This window comes from Marasmius oreades, chromosome 9 (genome assembly GCF_018924745.1).
Source record: "Marasmius oreades isolate 03SP1 chromosome 9, whole genome shotgun sequence".
In the NCBI taxonomy this organism is placed as follows: Eukaryota; Fungi; Basidiomycota; class Agaricomycetes; order Agaricales; family Marasmiaceae; genus Marasmius; species Marasmius oreades.
This window is the reverse complement of record NC_057331.1, coordinates 317,420-341,106: the sequence shown is the minus strand read 5'-3', so window position 1 is coordinate 341,106 and position 23,687 is coordinate 317,420. Positions and strand designations below refer to the sequence as shown.

General features: G+C 46.8%; 6 protein-coding genes and 3 non-coding genes across 11 annotated transcripts; 5 read left to right on the top strand and 4 right to left on the bottom strand.

Annotated features, from left to right (window-relative positions):
• Positions 1-422: 422 nt before the first annotated feature.
• E1B28_013035 lies at positions 423-526 on the top strand. The gene has a single exon. It is a non-coding gene; the product is annotated as a tRNA-Leu (tRNA).
• Positions 527-2,849: 2,323 nt separating this feature from the next.
• On the top strand, positions 2,850-2,938 carry E1B28_013034. The gene has a single exon. It is a non-coding gene; the product is annotated as a tRNA-Gly (tRNA).
• A 963-nt stretch (positions 2,939-3,901) lies between these two features.
• Positions 3,902-6,146, top strand: E1B28_013033 (uncharacterized protein). 2 transcript variants are annotated; one of them, XM_043158182.1, is made up of 12 exons: positions 4,150-4,317; positions 4,399-4,482; positions 4,555-4,678; positions 4,737-4,743; positions 4,819-4,868; positions 4,941-5,010; positions 5,103-5,192; positions 5,251-5,317; positions 5,393-5,485; positions 5,567-5,656; positions 5,737-5,820; positions 5,894-6,146. In XM_043158182.1, exons 2-12 carry the CDS (start codon positions 4,431-4,433, stop codon positions 6,004-6,006), a joined length of 840 nt encoding a protein of 279 aa, XP_043003525.1. In that variant the 5' UTR covers positions 4,150-4,317; positions 4,399-4,430; the 3' UTR covers positions 6,007-6,146. The 2 variants fall into 2 exon arrangements, with proteins under 2 accessions (XP_043003526.1, XP_043003525.1); XM_043158183.1 differs by having other exon boundaries at positions 3,902-4,317; positions 4,399-4,678.
• On the bottom strand, positions 6,147-7,476 carry E1B28_013032 (uncharacterized protein). The gene has a single exon (XM_043158181.1). It carries the CDS (start codon positions 7,209-7,211, stop codon positions 6,276-6,278), a length of 936 nt encoding a protein of 311 aa, XP_043003524.1. The 5' UTR covers positions 7,212-7,476; the 3' UTR covers positions 6,147-6,275.
• A 2,256-nt stretch (positions 7,477-9,732) lies between these two features.
• On the bottom strand, positions 9,733-11,921 carry E1B28_013031 (uncharacterized protein; the record flags this gene model as incomplete). The annotated part of the gene is made up of 6 exons (XM_043158180.1): positions 9,733-9,910; positions 10,234-10,420; positions 10,789-11,043; positions 11,142-11,230; positions 11,293-11,456; positions 11,514-11,921. 6 exons carry the CDS (start codon positions 11,919-11,921, stop codon positions 9,733-9,735), a joined length of 1,281 nt encoding a protein of 426 aa, XP_043003523.1.
• A 3,026-nt stretch (positions 11,922-14,947) lies between these two features.
• On the top strand, positions 14,948-16,043 carry E1B28_013030 (uncharacterized protein; the record flags this gene model as incomplete). Its single annotated transcript, XM_043158179.1, has 3 exons — positions 14,948-15,139; positions 15,219-15,830; positions 15,897-16,043. The coding sequence occupies 3 exons, from the start codon at positions 14,948-14,950 to the stop codon at positions 16,041-16,043; spliced, it is 951 nt and encodes a 316-aa protein (XP_043003522.1).
• Positions 16,044-16,375: 332 nt separating this feature from the next.
• On the bottom strand, positions 16,376-17,895 carry E1B28_013029 (uncharacterized protein). Of its 2 annotated transcripts, XM_043158178.1 has the most exons (3): positions 17,797-17,895; positions 16,904-17,736; positions 16,376-16,824 (listed from the first exon to the last, which is right to left on the bottom strand). In XM_043158178.1, the coding sequence occupies exons 2-3, from the start codon at positions 17,733-17,735 to the stop codon at positions 16,421-16,423; spliced, it is 1,236 nt and encodes a 411-aa protein (XP_043003521.1). In that variant the 5' UTR covers position 17,736; positions 17,797-17,895; the 3' UTR covers positions 16,376-16,420. The 2 variants fall into 2 exon arrangements, with proteins under 2 accessions (XP_043003521.1, XP_043003520.1); XM_043158177.1 differs by having other exon boundaries at positions 16,376-17,736.
• A 423-nt stretch (positions 17,896-18,318) lies between these two features.
• On the bottom strand, positions 18,319-19,974 carry E1B28_013028 (uncharacterized protein; the record flags this gene model as incomplete). Its single annotated transcript, XM_043158176.1, has 1 exon — positions 18,319-19,974. The coding sequence occupies one exon, from the start codon at positions 19,972-19,974 to the stop codon at positions 18,319-18,321; it is 1,656 nt and encodes a 551-aa protein (XP_043003519.1).
• A 602-nt stretch (positions 19,975-20,576) lies between these two features.
• On the top strand, positions 20,577-20,653 carry E1B28_013027. The gene has a single exon. It is a non-coding gene; the product is annotated as a tRNA-Gln (tRNA).
• Positions 20,654-23,687: the final 3,034 nt, after the last annotated feature.

Genomic DNA, 23,687 nt, shown 5'->3' with positions numbered 1-23,687 from the left:
CATGATTGTCACGTCAAAACAGATATCCCTGAACTGAATATGAAACTTTTTTTCTCTCGAATATTTCACACTCGGGAAGATGCCACTATTAATCAGGTTGCGGGAAGCAAAAAGCACGAAAAGAAGCTGGTGTAGTGGTCCTCACCTTGGTAAAATTTCCCCTGGGGAATTGGTTGGGTCGGAACTTATAAACAGGACGCCGAACTTTAATTTAGCGATTGGCGCGCATAATCAAGGCGTAGCTCCACAATGGGTGTGGTTGGACAAGTGATTCTTCGCGATTACCCGCTGTTGAACTTTAATTTCAAAGTTCAAAATCGGTGGCGGCGACACGAATAAAAGGCGGATTTTACAACATTTTCGAAGTAACCGCCAATCTGGTGCGTTGATCCCATATAACTAATAATTTCCTAAATCTGCTAGGCGAGATGGCCGAGCGGTCTAAGGCGCCAGACTAAGGATCAGGACATTTGTTGTCCAATCAATCTGGTCTTTCGGGGCGTGGGTTCGAATCCCACTCTCGTCATTCAATTTTGCCGCCACGAAATCAATCAGTTTTTGCCAAGTACTACTTGTACTACCTACTCAAGGAACGGCTTTCGGAGTAAGGAAGGCACCAGTCGAAGCGCTCAGGACAGATGAGGAGATCAAAACAAAAAATCAATGAGGTGACATCTCGTCAAGTTACAGGGAAAAGATTGATACAAATCAGCTAGGCTTGTAAGTACGAGATAGGAGGAGCGGGAGAACTCGAGGCAGGGTGTAGCGCGCATTTTTCGGGTTTTACAGTTTCAAACATCAGCGAAAAGGACTCAAAGGGCGGCGGCGGCGCAGATAGAAGAAAAATTCAAAAAAAAAAAAAGAGAATAATTAAACTCCGCGTTGTCTCGTATACAGGAACTCCTTTTGAACCCGCCCAGAGATGTATCTTACTAGTTCTCCAAGATAATGGCGGAGAAGTAATGTGGCTCGAGACCTGAGTACGAGAGCTGTGCATGCGCCAAATGCAGGGGAACATTACTAATTTTAGTTTTTTTCAGGACCGTCGAAGGATGCGAGAGGTGTTCATAAGCCGATCGCGAATGAGAGCTTTGACACCCGTTGCCATTTTGAATCCCAACGCTAGTGAAGTCGTGTTTCGGGTACCTCTAAACCCCAGTGGAAAGTTAATCCCGAAATGACTCAGCGACAATAGAGGACGTCTTGAGTTGCTGAAAACACCAAGAGACAAGCCGCTGAGTGCACAATGAACGAGCGGCGGCGCTATTCGTGTAATAAGCGTTGGAAAAGCAAGACGCGAACAGTGACTTCTGACAGTGTGAATCTTTCCGATGTGCCTTGTCCTTGTGCAACGGTGACTCACTGTCTCCGCCGGGACTTTGAATCATCCGTCTAAGCCTGATGAAAAAACCGACCTGAAGACTGTTGTTGCCACTTAGACGAGGAACAGGATGACCGGGATGGAATATATTCTCAAGGGGTCGCATCGAGGTTTCAATAAACGGGACGACGGTTAATAGGGCTCGGTGGTACAGAAGGGGGAAAAAGAAAACGAGCGTTTCGTACTATACTTTAGAGATTCAGGAATCTAGGTGGGTCGCCAATGGGTCGCAAGTCTCGGTCGGTCTGTCATCGCTGACTCAATACCTTCGAAGACCCACTCTGAAGCTGAACCGAACCCGAGATAAATGAGGGACTATGTATCCCCGCCCTAACCAGTGCGGTTTATTCAGACCGACCCTGGAGAGCTCACTGGGTACGAATTCAAATTTCAAAATCTCAATGGGAAAACTAAACGCGTCAAGTCCAGGCTGTCGAAGATGGTGTTCTTACCATTGACCAAGGTCCAAAAAAAAAATGAATTTGACGAGCAATATGATTGTATCGTAGTGAGGGACCACACATGTCGCGTGCAGTTGAACACCAATTACTACGAAACCGAAGATACCGTGGACTATCCGAGTACGTTGATATTAAATACCGATCGTACTGAATTCTCAAAATTCCGAATCGGACGTGATAGGACGTAGGAGAGAAGTGAGAAGTACCATGTTTCAAAAAAGATGACTCGGAGCTTTACAATCATTTGTCAATGGGTGTCATTTCACCCCTCAAACAGGCGGTATGTTAGACTTCAGCGGGGATTGAATCGAAGAAAGAATATCGTGCGATTTATCAGGCCGTGCATTGTCGGACCAAGTGACAGGAAGCAAATCACGATGACCAACGGTTTTTCTATCTTCCCGCACAACAACATTTCTTCAAGTTGCTGCTAACATTAACATGATTATGACCTTGCAATAGGCTCCCGCTATCAACTTTGCACCCAACTGTCGATGAGCCCTTTCGTCAACCCCGTCGCCGTTTTCAGCTCATTCGGATGATGATATTGGATGGTAAAGGTCGGGACAATAGAAGAGATGTCATGAGCGAGTCGCCCAAGTTGAATGGTGCGTTGAATTGTCTGCGAATACGTGCCAGTAGTAAATTCCCTGTTAGCAATATTTAACTGTTGGAGGTACTACCATCCGGGGGCCAGAGAAAGAGCCTAGAACCTAAACTGTGTCGAGTCGTCGCGACAATTCGCCTACTAGTAGCTTCTGTTGCGTTTTGAGGTCCTAATCCTGCACCTCCAACCATCCTGTCCTCAGGCTCCGAGTCGGCTATAACACGACCTACTATTACTATTTTCCATCCGACGGTCGATGTTAATGGAACCGTCACCATCGCATTGGAACAGGACCTGTCCTAGCTTTGAGCTGCATCATATCTCGCCTGGGCTCTGATTCTCATCGAGAATAGTTTAAGTTCTGATGTATATAGCATTAATTCCTACAATATTACTCCAGGCATTAATGGGGTAGTGGTAACCTGGGTCGTTGCCATTTGACAACTTGAACCTTTCGACCCGCCGGGGGTTCGATTCCCTCTTAATGCAATGGACATTTTGCAGGGTATTTTCCCTCCTTTTTCGGACTTCACAGAGCTCTGTGAGCGAGGTCATTCCTCGCGTCAGCAGTCTCTTTGATTTTTTTTATCGGAAAGGATATTGATTCTCTGAGTAGAAGGTGTACTGACTCATAGTTTGAGAGTCAAACCCTAATATTGGAGCATACGATTGGCTTCTCAGTGGCGCCTCCCGTCCAGCAGCGTTATGTTTTTCTCCTTCCAGGGCGGCGTTCGAAGGCCATTATTCAATAATGGCCGTCTCATTAACCGAGTAATACCGGGTATTTGGGCGGAAAAAATGATAACTTATAAGTCAGGGTTTTTACACGGCGGGGAAAAAAAGATTACTTGCCTTCAACTATAACGATTACCTCGTCACTCTCGCGTGTCGCTACTGCCTTCCCAATGGTACGCTACTCTTTTCCGAATCTACGAATCTCGGGTTTTTCTTCGGCCACTCCGATATTCCAGGATTGGGTAGTATGAGAATAGAGTAGACCGGCATGAGCTTAAGGAAATTGTAAAGGAGCTGCGGCAGGTTTGGCAGAGTTTTACTGACATAGCTTCTTGCTACAAGTCACCTGCGAGAAATAGCCTGGATGCTCACAATTAATTCGGTGGGGTCGTGAGGATAGCTTATAAGATCCGATGATTGCGTCAAGTATCTGCCTAGCTCATATTATTATCATTATTAGGAATTTAAATCCTTCTCTGGACCTCGTCTTTTTTACGTACGTCAGTGCATGCCGAATGTGGCCGTTCCGGAATCCTTAGCCAACGCCTAATGACATAAGTTGCACTCGAATTCCGTTGAACTTGGCATCTGTTGGACTTTAAGTTTCTTCTACGAGAGTAACCCCTGGTCTCCCTGTGCCGGAGCTGTAGATACGGCAATTGGATGACCACGTGTGATCCCGGGTGCGAAATTGCCGGCGGCGGAAGCGATTCCCTTGATCTCCATCCACCATCATTCATGGAACCATACACGATGCCTTTACTCTTGTGTCAGTGCTGAGTTGGCATCAACTTTCTTCCCCTTTCAAATATTGCAAATCGTAGTCGGAGACTGGGCAGAGAAAAGCTGATCTGATCTGACAGAGGGAATAATTGCGCTTGGATGTCAGACTGAGTCCTTCAATTTTTTTCGGGTGTACTCGACCGACTGACTTTTCTCTCATCGGTTTTCTTGGCTCTTGGCAGCCCGTACGCTCGCCACACAGACGACATTCTCGTCTTGCCCAGTCTCATGAACTTCAGTCGGAAGAAGGGTTCAATAGATACATGCATTGTTTCCCTTTCAACTCTTCTGGAATTAGGATTCAGAAGGCCCACACGGTTCGGATTTAACAGTGGCTTGTGTTAAAAGCGGTACGTTTCTATGTATAGCCCAGCAAGCTAAGCTAAATTTTCATTGAACACGTTTTCGACTGCGCATTTCGTCATGATTAGCTGTACACACGTTATAAAGGGTGTCGGGGACTATGACCTGCACAGCAGCGACTCACGAACATTCCATCCATCATCATCATATCCGTGCATATCGTCCTAATTCCCCATATCGAGTCGAAACGACCAACGCTTTTCTAACGTCTACGTAACTTCTAGCCTCAGGACTGTTTGAGGAAAGATCTATGGCTCTGCTCCTGGATGCGGTTAATGTAGCAGTTGCGGCGGCCACAGGCAACGCTAGGGTATTTACTGTCATGAATAATTGCCCGTATACGATTTGGTACGCCAGATTATATTCTATTATATTCTGTCTTGCTCATTCGATTCGGAACCGGAAGGCCTGCTGTGCGTGATTGACCTACTGAATTTTGGATTCCGTTCTTTTCGCTTTGGTTAAGTACCCACACGTTTGGTTTCTAGTTGTACACAGACCCAGGCGTTGGTCCGTCAAAACCGAACCAGTCTACTGGGTACGTACGGTTTATTTTAAGTATCATACTTCTTGGAGCTATCATTGATCTACCTTTTTTCGTCCGTTTTAGGTGGGAGGCACCATCCGGAAGCTCAGTCATATTCACAGTTCCCGATGATTGGAAATCTGGTCGCATCTGGGTAAGTAAATCACAGTTCTCCCGCGTTACTCATATGTAACTAATGTGTTTATCCGGTTCGGTTCGTTTCGTCGCTCGTTCCTCGTTCCTTAGGGCCGAACGAGCTGTAACTTTGACACGAATCCTGGACCGACGTCTTGCGTTACTGGGGGGTGTATCGGTGGGATGGAGTGTACTCAGCCTGTGAGGATATCATGGTGCTATTCTTTCAACTCCTACCTAATACGCTACCTAAACATAGGGCGTACCTCCGACATCCCTAGCTGAATGGACTCTACGAGGAGACGGAAATCGAGATTTTTACGATGGTAAGTAGTGTCGTCTGGTATACGTCGGACTAGAACGGCCACTCGAAACTGATATTTCCTTTCTTTCAATATCAGTCTCCCTCGTAGATGGATCCAACCTACCGATGTCAATTACGAACACCGCTGGATGTCCTGTTGCGGAGTGTCCAGTCGATCTGAATACCAACTGTAAGTAATTGCCGTGCTGTGCATCATCTTTCGTTCCAAGTTGCTCAAAGTTGCTCATACTGTCCTCCTACCCTCTTCAAGGCCCAGCAGCTCTAAGAGGACCATCCGCTCCAGACGGTAACAACGCAGGATGTAAAAGTGCTTGTTTTGCTAATTTGGATGGGAACCCCAGTATGTTTTTTTTTTGCCTGCTACCGTGTTTCTTTCTTTCTTTTCGTGGCTAACGATGTTGTCATCAACCAAATCCAAAGCGGATTCTGCAAATTGTTGCAGCGGAAGCCACAATACACCCGCTACTTGTCCAAATAGTGGCGTTCAGTTTTATGATTATTTCAGTGCGTCACCGTTCTCGGTCCTTTCCTTTCCCCAGAACTCGAGCTTTAACTTCCGATCCTTTGTTCCTCCCAGAAACCCAGTGTAAAAACTCTTATGCATACGCATTCGACGAAAGCAGTAACACTGCTTTGTGGACATGCGACTCGGGGTTGAAAGCTGGTTATACGTTGACGTTTTGTCCTTGACGTTCGTTTTTTGTTTGTGTGGAAGGAGTTCCTGGGGACGAAATGTATGAATGATTGAACGATTAGAATTGAGAGTTAAATAACTACACATATACAACGTATGACGGGTTAAACCATTCGTGCTCGTATTGTACAAGTAGGCCTGGCATGCCCGGCTGTCTAAGAAGAAAAGGACCGTACAGTTAGTATGTAGGACTAGATGTGCGTGGTTTGCTTGGAGAAGATCGCACGCCCAATGATCTAACATACCAAACCAACTGACTTAACAGCTACACCCACTCAACCTGAGCCTGCTTTCCCATTCCCGAAGCGTGAGTTTCCGCAACGAGGGCAGTTTTTGTGTCGAGCTGACGTAGCACTTCTAACCCCCCTGTTATCACCTTTCCCTTTCCTACCGTTGGAGAAGTCGGAGTTAGCAGAGTGGATGAGGTGGGAGATATGGGAGTGTCGGGCTTAGCGAAGGGGTTTGGGATGGTTGTGTAGGGCGGTTCGGATTGGGATATGTGGTCAAATGGTGTGGCGAAAGGCATAGGCTGAGTCGATGTCGGTTTCCGCGTAGGGTCGGGGTCAGCGAACGGATTTGGCCCGATGGCTGTGTGGAGCTCGGATCGGATGCGTTCTGATTCTGATTGAGATATCGGTTGGGATGGTGCATCGAAAGGTATGGTTAGAGGTGGAAATCTAGGCGTCCTCATGACATCTGAATCCGCACCCGCGCTCGAGTTCACTGCCAGAACCGGAACCGGAGTCGGATATGGAGGTAAAGGGATACTCAGGAGACGTGGTGATGGCTTGAAAGGTAGCTCATCGGAAACGGGGGATACCTGTTCTGGAACTTCAGGTGTCTGCGAGGAGTGTAGTTGGAGAAATGAGGAAGTCGGTGGATGGTAGGAAGGGCCGGTGCGGGTCGCGGTTTTTGTTTGCGTCGTTAGAGTACGGAAGGCCAAGAACACACGGCCGATGAAAGATGGACTTTTTTGGCTGCGAGTTTCAGCGTACTTGAAAGTTCTGGCCATCGTCGAACACCGCCCGTTTGTGCTTCTCATTGGTCTTGATTCTAATGCCGAGTACGACCGGCGTATGCCCCTGTTCACTCGAGAAATATAGACTGCAACGAGAACCACCAATGAAATGACAGACACGATGGCCAGGCATATGCCAACGATAAGACCGGCATTGGGGCTTGGAGGGTTAGAGGAATTCATCTCTGTGTATGAAGTAGACACCTCGAGGTCTATGAAGGAAGATGGCAGTAAGGAACGAACATCAAATCGGTACCCTCCTGCACAACGTATACCGGCGCTCCCGAGAAATCCTTGTTGCCGAAATCACCGAAAGTCAGGTGTCAATTGTCGGTCATCTCTGGTATAGAGTAGCCTGGCTAGCCGATCTGGACTGAGCAAAGAAGATAGTCGCTTGCGCGTGCTAAGTGCTTTGCTACCAGTGTACAGCCTGGTAATACCTGCGGCGGGGGGTGAGACGACATGATATCATAGCTCGGAGTATGAATCTTTTGTGGGGACCAAGGGGGACGATGTTACCCCCGCCCCGGGTACCAGACTAGGTATACAGTAGTTCCATCGGCGACCACGTTGGTCGCGAATCGCAAGTTGCAACCCGACGGCGTAGTTATTGCTGGCAAGTATATTCCGAGCTTATACCTTCGTGACCGAGGGGTCGAAGGCGACGAGACGAAGGGCGCCCATATAGCAGGAAAATACGCGTCCAAATAGAATGAGCAGCTCAGTGTGCCGCTGTGCAAAGCGATGGTTCGGGTTGCGCATGCATTTCCTTTAATCGACAAACTGATCGCCCCCGAGTACTGAATGGATTGGTCAGAAGCTCCGGAACCAGTGGGATTGACACTCACTTCCAGAACCATAGGCTTCCAACCGCTTCTCGTTGATATCTCCATGCGGAGCTTCGTGTATTCCTAGGTACCCAAAAGGTTTGAAGAACCGGGGATAACCGTTCGGAACTACACTTGTCGTGCTTTGTAAAAGAGTGGTATTCTATTTTGGTGTAAAGTGAATCCTACAGAAGAGCTGTAAGCGAATGATATGAGAAAAGAAGGAGCCAGTTGTAGCACTGACCAATGTCCAAGGTCCATGGTACGGACTCGAGTACATCTTAGCCTTTTGATTTCATCAAAATAACCGCTGTTCCTGTAGGTACGAAAAGGAATTGAGCAAATCAGGAACTTGACACAGAGCAGAGACGGAAAGGCCAAGGACAGCCTGAGGGACGCACCACAGGTACCCTTTCGTTTCAACATGACTTAACGAGGTTATCGATAGGTAGAGTATACCATCGTGAGCGTAAATTTGAGAGCAAGTGCTGATACCGATTAGATAAAACGTCTTCCCCAGCGCAGGGCGCAAACAACACCAAACTATACTTTTCAACCTTGACGTGTACCTGCACAAATTTCGACTGCTCAGATTTGGGGAAACTGGACCATGTAAAACAAATATACATGCTCCAGAAATAACAGGATGCACGCTTTGCGTCTGACGGCCGGAAGGTGAGTAAATCTTGTCGTCTGTACTAGTAACTTGAAAGCCCCAGACCGTCTTTCTCTACTCCAGCTGATGTCTCGATATAGGATTAATGCCTCGCCATGAAGACTCGCCAGACTCATCAACTCGAATTTGGCATCTATGATTGTTCCAGAGTATACATGGAATGTAACGCATGGTGCGCTCTAACCCAACATTTTCCCTTTTTGTCTGTAGACTGATGTCTCTGTTTTGGTTCACAGTCTCCCTCCCATCATCCGGCTTTCCATGAAGGCCATTCCTCTCCTTTTCGGACCCCCAGTGCTTTCGCCCAGGACCACGCCTTTCTGAATTCCAACCAAGGTCACGTGACCTCCCACCCACAGTCGGACATGAAATCAAAATCACCTAGGCGAGCCCTCGTTGTGCTTGCCTGGAAGACATTGCGCTGTTGAATGCTTCTAGCGAGCTGTTTGTCTCCCTTCGCCGCCCTCTGATAGGAATATCCTCAAAAAGGTCGTAATTTACCGCGTACAAGCCTACATTTCTTCTTCGCGTTGGACCTCGGTGGAAGAATGACATCCCTCGAGCGGGGTTTGTTCCGTGGAGCAAAATCTGGACAGCATCATGCTGGTTGCCTTTCTTGTCGTCGTTTTACGTTGGGTTCTGTTTTGTGGCACCGTCGGAAACATATGGTGAACATCCTCTTTTCTCTCATTTTTCACTCTCACCGACTGAATTTTTTTCTCTCGTTCAGGTAAACCTCAGTTTTCCATCGACCGGTGTGTGCTTCCGGTTGAGATTGTTCAAGGTAGTTATAATGAAGTGAAGGGTCATCTAATCCTAAGCAACATATGTAGAAACGGTCTCAATCGCCGAAGAGTAGATCCATCCGCCGTTCTTCAACAACCCATAACTCGGAACGTATTAGCATCCGTGTAAATAAACTCTTGAGGTTTAATAAACCCATACGTTTCAATTCATGTATGTATTACGCATTGCACCCAAAACAAACGAAGGATGGATGCACATGGTACATAACTTGTAAGCACGGCTGGGTAATGTCTGGGAAATAACCTAGGGAGATCTTGAAGCTCTAGTGGTTCTTTGATATAATACACTGTATGTTACCGTTCGGTGTGGTGGTGGTGGGGTATCTATTAAAATACAAGAACGAAAGGGAAACAAGAAAAGGGGAACGCAAAAGATACGATGCCAGTATTACGGATCATACCCTGGCGAACATCTTGGGCTCAACAGCCAACTTGGCGAACAAGAGGAAAACTGACCCAACAATGACTGTCGTTCCTGAGAACACGATGGGCAACGTGAAGGAATGGGGATCGAATGAGGATGAGGATGGGGTGCCAAGGAGAGCACCGGCTATTGGGGTACCGATGAGAGCACTACAAGAACGATTCAAATGAGTAATGGGGATGATGACTGGTTTACTTTGATGGGGAAAGTAAGTTAACACAAGGGAGGTCGGGGTAAAGGACTCCCGAAGCTTTCAACACAATCGTGATGGGAGCAAAGCGGGATCGTGGGTCCCCATTGCATATTTCCAATGTCATCGGGGGAAATCCCGACCACTGTCAAAATCCGAATACGAGGGAATCGGAAAAAAGAATAGGAAAGTATTGAACGATGGAAGGAGGGGAAAAAACGAAAGGAAAAGAAAAACCAGAAAGAAAGAAAGGAAAGAAAAATGGGAAAGAAAGAAACTCACGGGATAGAAATAACACTATACAACCCCCCAATCCTCCTCCCCACTTCCGATTTGTCCTCCGTAATCTGTACCACACAAGGTGTAATAACCGCAATAAACGCCCCACTCGTGAACCCATATAAAACCGTATATACCATCACTCCCGACATACTCCTCGCATTCAACCAGCACGCCAATGTTAATAGCCCTGAGAGCAACGCAGATGGGGTGAGGAGGTTGAAATGACCGATGTGGTCGGAAAGAAAACATGGTGCTATCCGGCCTACGATGCCTCCGCAGTTGAGTGTGGCAAGGGTTAAGAAGTTTTGAGAGGCAGATTTGAATGAGATCGTGGTGGTAGAGGAGGGAAACAGGTAGGAGGTGTAGTCGACGATGTAGAAGAAAGGCGTAAATAAACCTGTGTCGGGGTCGAGTAAGAATGGAAATGTTCAAAAGTAAAAAGTATGTTTTTAGTAAAAACCTGTGTATGTAGAACCGAATCAAATTGAAGAAACTCGCCTAACGCCACGAAACAACTGCCGATCGCCAGCAGTAGGAAACGCGAATCCTTCAAACCCGTTGTTTTCATTAATCTCAACCATCCTTCTCCGGTCCTGTTCGTGCGTGGTGGGTTTGGTATGGGTGTGTCGTTCTCGTTTTCATGTCTCGGATCGGAGCTTGCTGATGTGGGTGCTGCGGTGGCGGCGGTAGTGACTGTCAAGACGGAAATCAAGCCCAACATTCCGCTGATAAGCGCAACGATTCTGACGGCCCATCCGAAGCCGACAGATATGTAGAGCTGTTGGAGAATGACAGGGAATATGACTCCGCCTAGACAGAAACATGAGAGGGAACGAGAGTGGAGGAGAGGAAGTGATTTTTAGAATGGACGTTCTGAACAGAATCCCACGCCAATAACAGAGACATACCTAGACTTGACCCTGCTGCGGCAACGCCAAGAGCGGTTGCTCGGTATTTCATGAAATGACTTGATATGCTCGCTAAAGACGGGTAGAACCTTCAAAGACCCACGTCCCCTCCCATTAGTAACAGAAGATGGAGGAGGAGAAGGAATCTCACAAAAGTCCTACACCAAATCCAAACAGCACCCCCTGGCAAAGAACCAATTGATAATACTTTGTCGCAAAACTCATCATCAATAGTCCGAGACAACAACACAGATTTCCCATAAACAAAAGTCGAGTGGGACCGTGAATGTCAAATAACCAGCCTATTCCCCAGCCCTTGCCGAGAGTTCGCGTCAAGCTCTCGAAAGATGGGAAAAGGGTAGAAGAACTTACCGAAAAGAAGAAAACCCACAACTGTAACGATCCTATCCAACTTATCTTCGAAGGTGTATACGCGTGGAGTTGGTGGTTGGCGTAGTAGGTTTGAAACGTTCCAAAAGCGTTCATTTGACCGAAACCGATGAAGAGGGCAAGAAACCCGCCAAGGGTTGTTAGGAGAGCTTTTCGGTTAAATGCAGTATGGTCATGACGATGACGGGAAGGAGGATGAGGAGAAGGATTGGATTGTGAGGACGTGTGGGTTGATGAGGTATTGGAGGAATTGAAATTTCGCCCGTGATGTCCGAGGTAGTGTAGTGCGGTTTCTGGCTTTTGAGGGAGAGAAGGACCATCGATGGAACGTAATAATTCGAATTCATCTTCACATTTCTCCACGTCGTGTTGCGTCGGTTTCGTACTCATGTGTGAAGAAAAGGAGAGCCTGGAGGACGGGGAGAGGAAAGGTGCGGAAAATCGAGAGCCCCGTTAGACTATCGTAACATTTATACTGTCCGGTGTTTCGTTCACGTTCGTACCTCTCCTAGGCCGAGGAAAGGAAGAGCAGACAAACAAGTAATGGAAGGCACGATGTCATACATCAGTATAACATCACAACTCTAAACACGCGACGCGCGCCGCAACGTCCCGCAGCCGCTGACACCGGACGTGGATTCGCGAGGTTAACGTTAAAAAATAATAATGGGACCATGGATGTTGTTTAAATTCGGCCCTTTGAATCTTCTTTCGAGCCTCGTCAGTTGACCTGTTTATCGGAAGAGCAAACGCTTTGCGTTCTGTAGAAGCGGGCAAAAAAAAAAACGCTTGTATCCCCTCTGGGGATTGTCAAAGAGGCCCCGATTAGAAACTCAGTAGAGAATGATAGGGTGGATTGATGGCCGGATAGGTACACCGGCAAAACCAGAAAGTATTCTCGTTGTTGTCTAATTTGGTGTTGCCAGCAAGCAGGATGTCAGGGAGACTTGAGAGCAACCTTTATTACCATCCGAGGAGAGCTCTGACCCACGGATTGACACACCAATACCGTCCGTAACCTAAAAAAGCTGTAAGTGATTAAACGAGGTCCCGTTCTAGAATTTCGAAGAACAAATAATTAAAACGACCGACCGGTGTATACTAGAAACGTCATTCGTTCTCGATTTCGGCTGTGTCCTTCCGGAGGTGGGGGTGTGGGCGCATATTTAGTAATCGAAATCAAAATCAAAATCAAGAATCATCATTCCAATCATTACAGCGCTACCCGCGGCTCAGGTAGATGGTGTGGGGTATTTGATTGCCTGTCACTCGATGGTAGGGGGATGAGTGGTATGATGTTCGTCTCTTGCTCATCATTCCAGTTTCAAGGTAGTGGAAAAAACCCAGATTAAGGTCGGGAGGACCGACGTGCACATGTAGATGTTCGGATATAAAGTTTACAAGAGCGAATTGAAATCAGGTTTATACGCTCGTACTCCTGGATCATCGTTAGAGATCTGTAGAAGTGCCGAGGATACAGTAGCTCGAGAAGCGAGATATAGAGAGAAATCAGCATATATGGGCATCGGAGGAGAGTATAATGATATGATGCACCTTTTGAATTCATTGGCTGGTAATCTAAAAAGCAGGTGACAATAACCTTGCATCCCATCGAGACGCGTTAATCCCGAACTCGTGGTGTTTCTTTTCAAGTGCCGCGGGTGTCATTGCGGAGGCGTTTAACTCGATGGAAGGATTGAGTCGATTAAGCATTCAGGGAATTCTATAATATTAAGTTGTTAATCGTAACTAGAAGATGGTTCTATTAGTCACCTTTGATAATGCCTAGGCTCTGAACTACACATCTCCAGTTTTCCAAGTCCGCCGAGAGTTGACGATAACATCACCCTTTTTCTCCAGATTATTGAGAACAAGTGCTCAGATGTATGTGCTCACCTATGATAGCTACTCGGAGCCCTCACACCGTTGTGAAAGTGTTCGGTAATCATGCAGTATCACTGCGTCTAGAAATTCTTGATTCTTGAAGATATAAGCTCGTGATCTTCCGACGTGGACGGTGAAGCATTCTAAGAGTAACTTTACGCAGAGGAAATCAATCCAGAACCTGTCTAAACCGACGTGTACAGGTAATGAGGAACGGTCGGAGGATTTAGTGAAGGAGACAAGAAGGACTTGAACGCGTTTTAGATCACGAGGTATTTACTATTTGTAGCGGTTTGGGGTTGATTGGTTTTGTCCGAATTGCCCTTGATTCACGTGAAACGCTTTTTACCACATGATCCGTTGAAGTTGTTTGAGTCACCGTCATGATTATGGCAATGAAAACCCAACCTCCATGTACTACGGAAGGCTCAAAAAAGGGGGCTCAGGGAGAACTCGGTTAGAGCAGTGCGGGACTGTAAGCTGCATTCATTGATTTATATTCCCTCTGAATTGACTTCGCTGGCTTACATACCTTCGAATAGTTTGTATATTAACGACCTCAACAGGTTCTTGATTTCCACAAAAGCTCACAGTGTCTGGAAAATGTCAACGAGGATCAACGTGTTAATCAAGAATGTTTTGGAACGCAACCTTCGTTCAAGGGTGCCAGTTGCCATTTACGTGATTGATACAGTCTCACAACGAGTTATCTACGAGGGTCAACGGAGGGTTCAAACTCGTAACATGTTCAACCCTGAAAACCGAGCCTCAGTCTCTATGGTCTGTCAGTGAGTTTATCGTGCAATTCACAAGCTGCCGCCGAGAACGGATTTTTTAGGTATTCGTCACGACAAGGTCACATGCGCTTCATACGCTTTTTCATTTTTCCTGTCCATGTTTTGCAAACGTATGGACTTGTTCCAATCATGCTCAAAGCGACAGAACGGTACGACTTCCGTTTATTGTACTCATTCCCCGGCATCGCGGCAAAATCTACGGTCTTGCACCGCCTAGAGGCACGCATTTCCATTCAATCTGAAGCCTATTCAACCTTCACTGGATAAGCGTTTAAATTAAAAGGGAATAAAGTCACCCGGGGCACTGTCCGAAAGAACAAAAAACGCTGTTCACTTTCCAGTTCGCACCTGACTGAAACCGCTCCATTCGGTCACACAGGAAGGGACGCCCAAATTATGAAGACAAAAAAAGAGTCATTTCGGTTATCGCTTGACCTAATCCTTCAAAATCAATTACACGCGTCGACGGGGAATGGAGATTCTTTCGTGAACATCACGGCGTTTGTTAAAAAAGGGTTTTGCATATAAGAGCTGCGGAGGGATGTGCCTCCCGTCTTCTTACCCTTCCTCAGTCCCCTCGTTCACCTGTACAAGTGACCCACTACTAGCGGTATGGTTCAAGAAACGCCTCTTGGGTACGGTCTCTCCACCTTCCGAAGTTCAGGGGACGAATCACAACGACCACGATTCCTCATATATGGGCACCCTCGAACGGCGTGCCATCTACTTTTCAAGATGCTCACCGGAAAACAGGAGACGGATGGCCTTGCATTTTTGGATGCATACACGTCTGGTGTCGATCGACAGAATTCATATCCTCTCAGAGATGTTATAGCTACGCCTCGTGGACAAAGCGAGGCACGGGAGGTAAGTTATCAGGAAGCTCTGGACGAGGTTCAGAGGGGAATACTGAAGGACGAAAGGAGTGTGAGTCCCCTACCCTTTTCCGACCTCAAAGTTTCGAGTCAATACTTAACAACTGTACCCTTTTTGCGTTGATCAACAGGGTAAATTACCTATCCTTCTGGAGCACACCCACATGCTCATGTCGTCTGCCACACTGAATGCGCACATCCCAACCCCTCGTGTGACCAGACCCACGCCTATAATCGTCGACAAATGTTTAGATCTCGACGGTCATGAGGACTGTCACCGTTCCCGCTCATCGCCCTCGTACCTTCTCACACACCCGAACCCGACACTGCTTTCAGACCGCTTCTTCTTCGGTTTTACACCCATCATCACCATCCGTCATCCAGCGCTCATGGTGCCCTCTCTGATCCGGGGCCGTCAAAAACTACAAGGAATTCCCAAACTGGACTCGGAATTTGCCCCTATTGCCACGTACCGTTGGGAGAAGTTGGTCTTTGACTCTTATCGTTCCTACTATGCTGCGACGACGGACTCTTTGTCGAGGAAACGAGTGCCTATCGTGATTGATGGAAGCAAGTTGGCCCAGGATCCATATGGGACGATGGAGAGGATGTGTGAGGTCCTTGGGATGAGTGAGGAGGAGATGGGTGTGAGGTATATGTGGGAGCCTAATATGGGACCCGCCAGGGATAAGTTTTGGGAGGTCTTTACGGGCGAGTTGAGGAGGTCCTCTGGGGTTAAACCCGTGAGTGAACTATGATGGTTTCTTTCGTGGTTTTCCGTTCAGCTTTGCTGATTTCTGACGATCTAGAGTGGGCACCTTCCTGAAACACTCGATTTAGAGAAGGAAAAGTCCAAGTGGGTGAACGAGTGGGGCCCCGACGTGGCTGACAAGATAGAAGCGGCGGTCAACGACGCGATGGAGGATTATGAGTACCTGTCGAGGTATAGCCTTTGAAATTGTGGTTATTAAGGGGGGGAAGGTATGATCTATGGTATACTTATCCATGGTGTGCTTGGTAAAGCTTTAAAACCCATGCCAATATCTAATCAGTAATTCGCTTTTCGTTCTCAACGCTTACTTGTTTAACCTTAAATGTATCAGTATCATCCTAAAGCGCCTAGATAATCGGCCTTTCGTTCGTATCCTACTGCTTACTTGTTTACTTTGTTTGTATTGCCTTGACTTTGTCCCTAATTTTACCTTGTTAGATATTAATGAATCCGAGCCTCGATGTCAACGCGACGAACTTGTGACTTTCTATTCAATCGTGCCAAAGCCCTTATCTAGTCAATAATGCCTTTCCCGTCATCATTAAATGAAGAAACCGTATGTTACAAGCACACAGGACCATTCCACCACTGGTTCTTCCTCGCCCTACCATTTGATATCGTTATCTCCTGCGCCAATACCTCCAACCGCCCCTGCATAAAACACTTTCGAAGGCAACTTCTGACTTCCTGCTCGCAAGGTTCCAATTCTTTGCAAAGTATGTTCAAGAAATCGATCTCGACGACGGTATCTTTGAACTTTTCTGTCGCAAGAATATTGTCTAATGTCCTGAGCTGCTCTCGGAATGTTGTATCGAAGACGGAAACGTTGATTAACTTCAACCTGCGAAAGCGAGGAGAAGAGGAGATTGTCTCCAGCATCCGATGGATGGTGACAAAGTGATGATGTTTGGAAGGACTGACGATAGTCAGCGATTCAAGGAGTTTGAATGATAAAAGGTCATAATCTGTTTTCAATTGCGTGCATGCGACAGAAGGTCACCACTGTACGTCAGAAATCCCATGTAAACCAAGAGAGGGGCATACCGTACGGTCCTGGGGACTGTGAGTCAGGGTAGAGAAGAAGGGTGAGAGTTCTCAAGCATCTCGAACACGAGGCAGCGTAAAATGGAAATTTCAGCGACGGAGTCATTGAAATGGAAAGCTCTGAGACAGCGCGCGGAGATTGCGATGAGAACCATTTGTCGAGATCATCAGTAGCATCCGACGTGGAGGGAACCCAAACGCGAAGCGCATTGAGTGAAGTTGGGAGCGTGTATTGTACTACGGGTGTCACCGAGTCCACCATGTTCGAGGGTGCGACTAACGAAAAGAATTCCCCGCACAGGGCCTGGAGTCGGGGGAATGAACATATGAAGCGAATGATGTCTGCAATCACGATATCCTGCAGGTCCCCAAAATATATCTTCAGTTCGAGGATAGTTCTGAAGGAGCCTGACGAGAGCTTCTCGAGGAGCTGTCGGTACGGTGTAAAGTTTGGTCGATGGTAAATCCAGATTGATAAGCTCTTCAACACTTTCGAGTCCTTTAATCGGTCGACTACCTCGAGAAGGTATCGAACTTCGCCTTCTTCATTTCCCGTGAATTCACGTTGGGGCCCGAGATTGAGGACGACATGCTGAATGTAATAAATTGTAAGAGTCTTGAGGACGCTGTCACATCTCTCATTTTCGGGCAGAGGTTTGATACATATCCGGTCAAATAGATAGGATTGGACCAGCGGTAGCCAGGACTTGCAGACGAGACTGAGAGAGCAGAGAGTGTCCCTGTCGTCGCTGCAGAACTGTATCATGTTGTCGACGAGTTCTGGTGGTAATCCTTGGTTTAGTGGATCTCCGCGAGCCTCTTGGCCGGACATGCTGAGAGAGTGGGAAGAAATAGCTTGAACGTTATTCTGTCTGAGTTTGAGGTAGACGTACCTGTACTCAAGAGGCTTCAGCCAAAGTGACGATTCGAGTGAGAAAGGTGAAAGAAGCGCAGACCCATCCAATAAGTGGCTGATGCTGTTACTAGGGATCGGAGTCTGTCGGAATTTATACGCGGTTTATATAGTTCATTCGCGTCTGCGCTCCCGGAGAATTCCGAGGATTTCCAACTCCGCACGGGCAAATGATTAGTTAAGCGCTGAATCGCCGACAGTGGTATAAATGATGAATGATAGGCATTGATTCCGACTGGAGGCACTTTGGAGAGATAAGACTTCAAAAGGAGCCAGAGCTGTGTTTGAAATGAGCAATCTGAAATTCCGAAAAAGGTGCCGCCGTAGGCGTGACAACTTGCCGGCTGATACTATGCCGTGCGGTTGTGAAGCTGTGTCGACGGCGACCGGGATCATTCAAATATTCATGGATTGGCTGTTGGGAATGCAAGGATGATTTCAGTTCGAAGCATGCTGTTACTATAGTGACATGCAGTGCTGTGGATTCTCAAATAACATGGTACTATTCAATAATTTCGACCTTAACTCTATCCTTCAACCATTTCTCCACGTCGTTCGGAGTCCCTTCCTCTTCAACCATCTGCCGACCGAACATGTAGCGAGCAAGGTTACCGTGTTGCTGAACTTTAATAAACCACCCATTCGACTCTACATCCTTCAAAAGAACGAGTCCCGAACGTAGTGTCGACAATGTAGATTTAGACAAAGACACACTCTGGATGTTAGGCTTCACCGTCAGAATACGGCATAGCCAAACTATGTCTTCGGCTAAGGAGGTCTCGATCGTAAGGGATTTTAGATCTTTGAACTTTAATTCGGTGGGCAGGGGTAACGATGATTGGTTGAATAAATGGATGGGATTATAGTTTCTCGACATTACGGCGCGGTGGACTTCTCTCGACCGCGGAGTAAAACAATAGGGAGGAATCGGGAGATAGGGTGTCTGAATATTTTGACCTTCTGCCCTCTGGTGGCCACCAATCAAGTCCTGGATCTGAAAATCAATTCCTAAAATATCTCTCGACGAATCTACGAGATGAATCTCTTCTAAAGGGACTGAACCCGGGAGGGCGCTGAACCAACGAGAATTATCCATATGCCCTGCATCTGTTTCCTTGGAAATCCTCACAAATTTGATCCTCCGCAAACTTGTGAGTGATGAGGGGTTGGGTAGAACGTTCGCCAGATTGATATAATGGCCACTGCCACGTGTAGAAACTTCAATGTTTTCGAGGTTCGGGGCGAGGACAGATGTGAGAATGTGCTTGTGTGGATCTGTGTCCGGGAGGAATCTCCAGTCGATATAAGAGAAGTCTAAGGACAGAGAGCGAAGGGAGTTCATTGAGATGGCTTCGGATGCAGATAAATCCATCGATGAGGGCTTGGAATACGTGAAAATGACATGACTGAGAGCGAGAGTTTCCAATACCGGACAATCCGACACAAATTGGAGAAATAAGGCGTCATTCAAAGCAACGTGACAAAGGTCGAGCTTTCTGAGTCGTTCCGTTAAAGGCAGAAGCGTGCCTGCTCCATGCATGATGAGTGAACGCAATTTTGGAGCAGTTCGGAACAGGGGTAAAAATGGTGTCGCGGGAGAGAGGGAAAACCCTTTTGTGTATCTATGAGCACGGACGTCCAGCTCCTCTAATATCGGGGCGTCGGCATGCATGAAGGGGGAGAGTAATGAGGATATGGAGGATGTAAAACCATTATAATGGAGTAGGAACCGTTGAAGCCGATCAATGTGAGGGATAATATGGTTTTTTAGCAGGTCGAGGAAGATGTCAAGGTCCGGAGTGCTTTCGATTGCACGATCGAGTTGATTAAGAAGGTGAAAGCTGCTCTTCCCCTCCAGTTCCTGGGGGAAAAGATGAAAAGTGATGTTTATCGGATGGGTCCCCGAGCGCTCCAACCAAAACATAGTCCATTTCCTGATGCAACGGTTTTGAGCTCGGAGTTCCTTGAACGAGATAATGATGTTGGAGAAGAGAGCGGGTGTCCCGAGAACAATATCACGCCAACGTCGAGAAACCTTTGAGAGATGAAGAGGGTTACTGGGTAGTTTGAGATCATTTTGTCGATAATACTCGAGTTGTAAGGTGGTTTTCAGGATTTGTATGATGATTTCTGCGGTAAGGCTCTCAATCGTCGTCATGATGACTGGGAAGGACTGGCAGGGTGAAGGGGTATTGAAGGCCTTATATACCCATGGAAATGGCGATACATATGTGACATCGAGTATGAAGATGGTCTGGGTTTATGCGGCCATTCACCTTCAATTGCAGTTGTCTTACGATAATCTCTAAGTACAACGATTTATTTCCATTGGGCTTTGCAGATGACTGACTCCAGCCACCCGTATATTAACTTTCTTTTAAAGTTGATTTTGTGGTCCGGCCGGGGACTTCCGGGTCCCGGCAAAGCACTGGCACTTATTGGTGTTCGTCGATTTATCAAAGTATTTGGGGGCGATTTTGAGCTGTCTAACAAACCTTGTAGCGCTCATAGTACGTATATATAGCCTGAGTACTAGGCCAAACATTCTTGGACATATTGCGTTTCTGTCCGAATCCATGAAATAGCCAGGCCGCCGGAGCTCGCTCCAATCTGTTCGGGATTCATTGCATCCTGAAGCAGGGAATCTAGTCGGCGAATCAGAAGCGCCGAAAATGATGTAATTGCTATGCAGGAAAGACCGTGGTATGAGGGTGGCGATTTGGATTTGGCTTTGAGAGCAAAAGTCCACACCTCTGATTAGGGTACATGGTGTAGTTGGTTATCACATCCGCGACTCTGTCTGCAGGGGGTGTTGGGTTCAATTCCCAGTGTGTCCATGTCCAGGAGAATTGCTTTTGCTTCTTAGCCACCATCTATGCATCGTTTTTTTTCTCGATTCAAGTCTTCGGACTCCCGTCCTTAGTAGGGTATCATACTAGGGCCGGCTACTGTAGCTTTTACACTTCAACACTCGAAGGCAGGAATCCAAACGATAGAGGGGGATACCAATTAAAGTGGTGAACTAGACGGGCGAGACTGAACTAAGGCTGAGTAGTTCAAGCCCGTATTTAAGGCCCCAAAGCCCCGAATTCCCGTAGATAGTCGATATCGAGAGAACACCTAAGCAGACTCGGAGCTAGAGTTTGTATTGAACAACATAAACGACTTTTAATTTAATTGTTCGCGTATCTACTGTAATTTACATTTACAAAACCACTTCCATTTCCCGGTTCCGTACGTATTATTTTGGACGTTTATTTATTGTATTATGTGTCGCAAAATATAGGCTGGTATCGCCAAGAGAAAGGGGTGGGATTTATGAGCTGTTTGGAGTTGATTGACGACTTTACTAGGGATAAACTCAGAAAGCCGTCATCACATACCTGTGTAGTGACTATGCCGAAACTTAAGCCTTGAACGGGCAGTTTGGTGCATGGTCACCGCGCCATCCACAGTGACAGCATTGGGGTGCGTTGTGGTGCGAAGCTGATGTTTGGTGTTCGATGCGCCTCGATGAGTGGGGAACGACAGAAACGGAAGTCCCGTCGTGAGCAGAGCAAGATGTAATGGTGATAGAGAACATGTCAGCAAGACTGGAGGACGCAGGCTAAGGGCTAATTGCTCAAAAGGATTGTAGAATGAAGTCTTGTCGGAGGGAGTGAACCTCTCTTTATACTCTCTGAGAGTTGGCATTGACGCAATTATTTGAATTGAAGCTTGGAACTTGACACTGGCGTCTAATTTCCGCGCATGAGTTGAAATATATGGAAGACTTTACTCGTTTTGGTTTAGAAGCTTGCTTCGGACAAGGTAAATGAAAAAAAGTTACAAAGAAGCCTTTGTCCTCAATGAAGAAATGTTTGACGGACACGGTTCTTCGTCTGTCCCGAGATGGAAGCTTGCGTCCCTTTTTATTTTTCTTCCCGCCGAGTTCGGAGTAGGTACAACGAGGGGTTGACCGGTAATCTTGCGAAGCCTTGTTTACTAGATGTCAGTGAATGTAAATAGTCGGGATGAAGGTCGAGTATGAAGACGGACAGGGTTAGGCCCAGAAGACATAATAGAGATTGAAATATAGTATAGCCCAGAAACGCGGAAGCGAGAGTGGCACCAACCACAGGTACGAACAGAACGACACTAACGACCACGAAAACCGGGTTCCAGAACTATGTGGACCCTCCTTGGCTAGTACTACGTCAGCGAGCTTGGTTAATCAGAAGAAGTTTGATAAGTATTAATTAGCTGGGCCACTATGGACCACTTACGTTTCACGGGCTTTGAAGATCTGGACATTGAAAAGAGGGTCGAAGGCAAAGACGGTCGGCAAGTAAAATTTCCGAGGAGCTGTGGCTCCGTTGACGACAAATTAAAGAAAAGTGACAAGAGATGGAAATGGGGTACCTTCAACGTTCTGCCCTGGTATAATGTCGTTTCGTTTCGAATTGACGCATATGGAGCCGGGAGGACCTGCCAGTGGAAACAATCCGACTGTCCAAGCACCGCGTTAGATTAAGGTGAGTTGAGAACTGCGGGAAGCAGCTTCGTCCTTTCTTATCTAATAGCTTACTTATTGAACGCATCGCTTTGGCTTCCTCCACCGATTCCAATAATTTGGAGCTTATCAGGGTCAACGCTTTCAAATTCAATTCGCTTGAATTTTGACAAAGACGGGAACGAGTTTCTACAATGATATTCATAAGTGAGGGATTTATGAGTTATACAGGGCATGAAAACGATTGACCCTGAAGATTGAACATCAAGTTTTACACTTACAGTACGTTTGGAACGCGTCGTTGCAATTCGAAGCGCTAGGGTGCTTAATGGAGTGAGCGAAGTATCGAGCGAAGATTCTGGGCCCACGCGAATTTTTGAAACTTCCGTTATACCGGAGAAAACTGTGGCTGGCCTCCATACTAACAAGGCGAATCGTTAGTGGTCAGCACACAAAAAAAGATGAAGGGAAAAATCACAACTTGTAGAGTTAATAGGGAGGATGTCATCTGTGAAGTTCATGGGTTTGCCCATTGCCCGCGTTTGAATCCGTTCTGCCTGCCTGCGAGAATTTGGGAGTTTGACTGAGATCTACCAACCGGTCTAGAACAACGGAAGAGTCTAGAAGTGTGCGTCAGGAGGATTCTCGATCTCAGTAGACGAAGTTAAACTTCGGACCCTTTGTAATCTTCCGACCGTTAGGTTTTTTGAGGGTGATGTTCGGAAGTCGATTGTGGGTCATTGGCTAGACCAAGTAAAACAGCTTCTCGAAGTTTAAGGTCGTGTGTCTAGAAGGGCCATCCTTACGACTTCTGAAGTATTTTGATCCGCCTAGATCCCCCATATTCGAGTTGTTAGGGTTTCTGTGGATAGGTAGCCTTCCAGTATCTTCGTCCCGCGCAGCGAACAACCTTACCTTGATGTGAGTTAGATTTAATCCTAATGGGCGAGACGGGATTGTAAATAAACTTCCGAGACCCAAAGAAAAGTCTGCGAATGGTGGTTCGAGGTAAACCTTGGTTCGTTTCCGGTGAGTGCCTGAGCATGGTATCACGTGGAGTATTTCCACGCTTCCTCGACGCGACATGATGCATAAAAAATGTTGAACCGCAAGTGGATTTGTTCCACCGTCGCCGTAAACCCTCGTAAGCCGTAATTCAAGATTTCTCTCGTACGGTCAGTATTTCAGGGTAAGGGGTATTATTATTTATATTGAGCTACGTTAGTTCGTAAGAAGGTCTCAATTCTTTTCGACTTCAGGTAAGCATTTTTGGATTAGCTCTGTATTGCCTCTGACAGGAACCACTTACAAACCACTCATGTAGTACCTACATATATTTCCATCGTAGCCCAGCGGGAGCAGAGAGTTTCAGGGATTGG

Excerpts from the sequence above, each read along its gene's own strand:
- E1B28_013033 (XM_043158182.1), top strand. The coding sequence starts at position 4,431 with ATGACCTGCACAGCAGCGACTCACGAACATTCCATCCATCATCATCAT. Across the intron at positions 5,486-5,566 it reads AGTCGATCTGAATACCAACT|GCCCAGCAGCTCTAAGAGGA; the intron begins GTAAGTAATTGC and ends ACCCTCTTCAAG. Across the intron at positions 5,821-5,893 it reads TCAGTTTTATGATTATTTCA|AAACCCAGTGTAAAAACTCT; the intron begins GTGCGTCACCGT and ends TGTTCCTCCCAG.
- E1B28_013032 (XM_043158181.1), bottom strand. The coding sequence starts at position 7,211 with ATGAATTCCTCTAACCCTCCAAGCCCCAATGCCGGTCTTATCGTTGGC.
- E1B28_013029 (XM_043158178.1), bottom strand. The coding sequence starts at position 17,735 with ATGTCCGGCCAAGAGGCTCGCGGAGATCCACTAAACCAAGGATTACCA. Across the intron at positions 16,825-16,903 it reads ACAGTCCCCAGGACCGTACG|ATTATGACCTTTTATCATTC; the intron begins GTATGCCCCTCT and ends AATTGAAAACAG.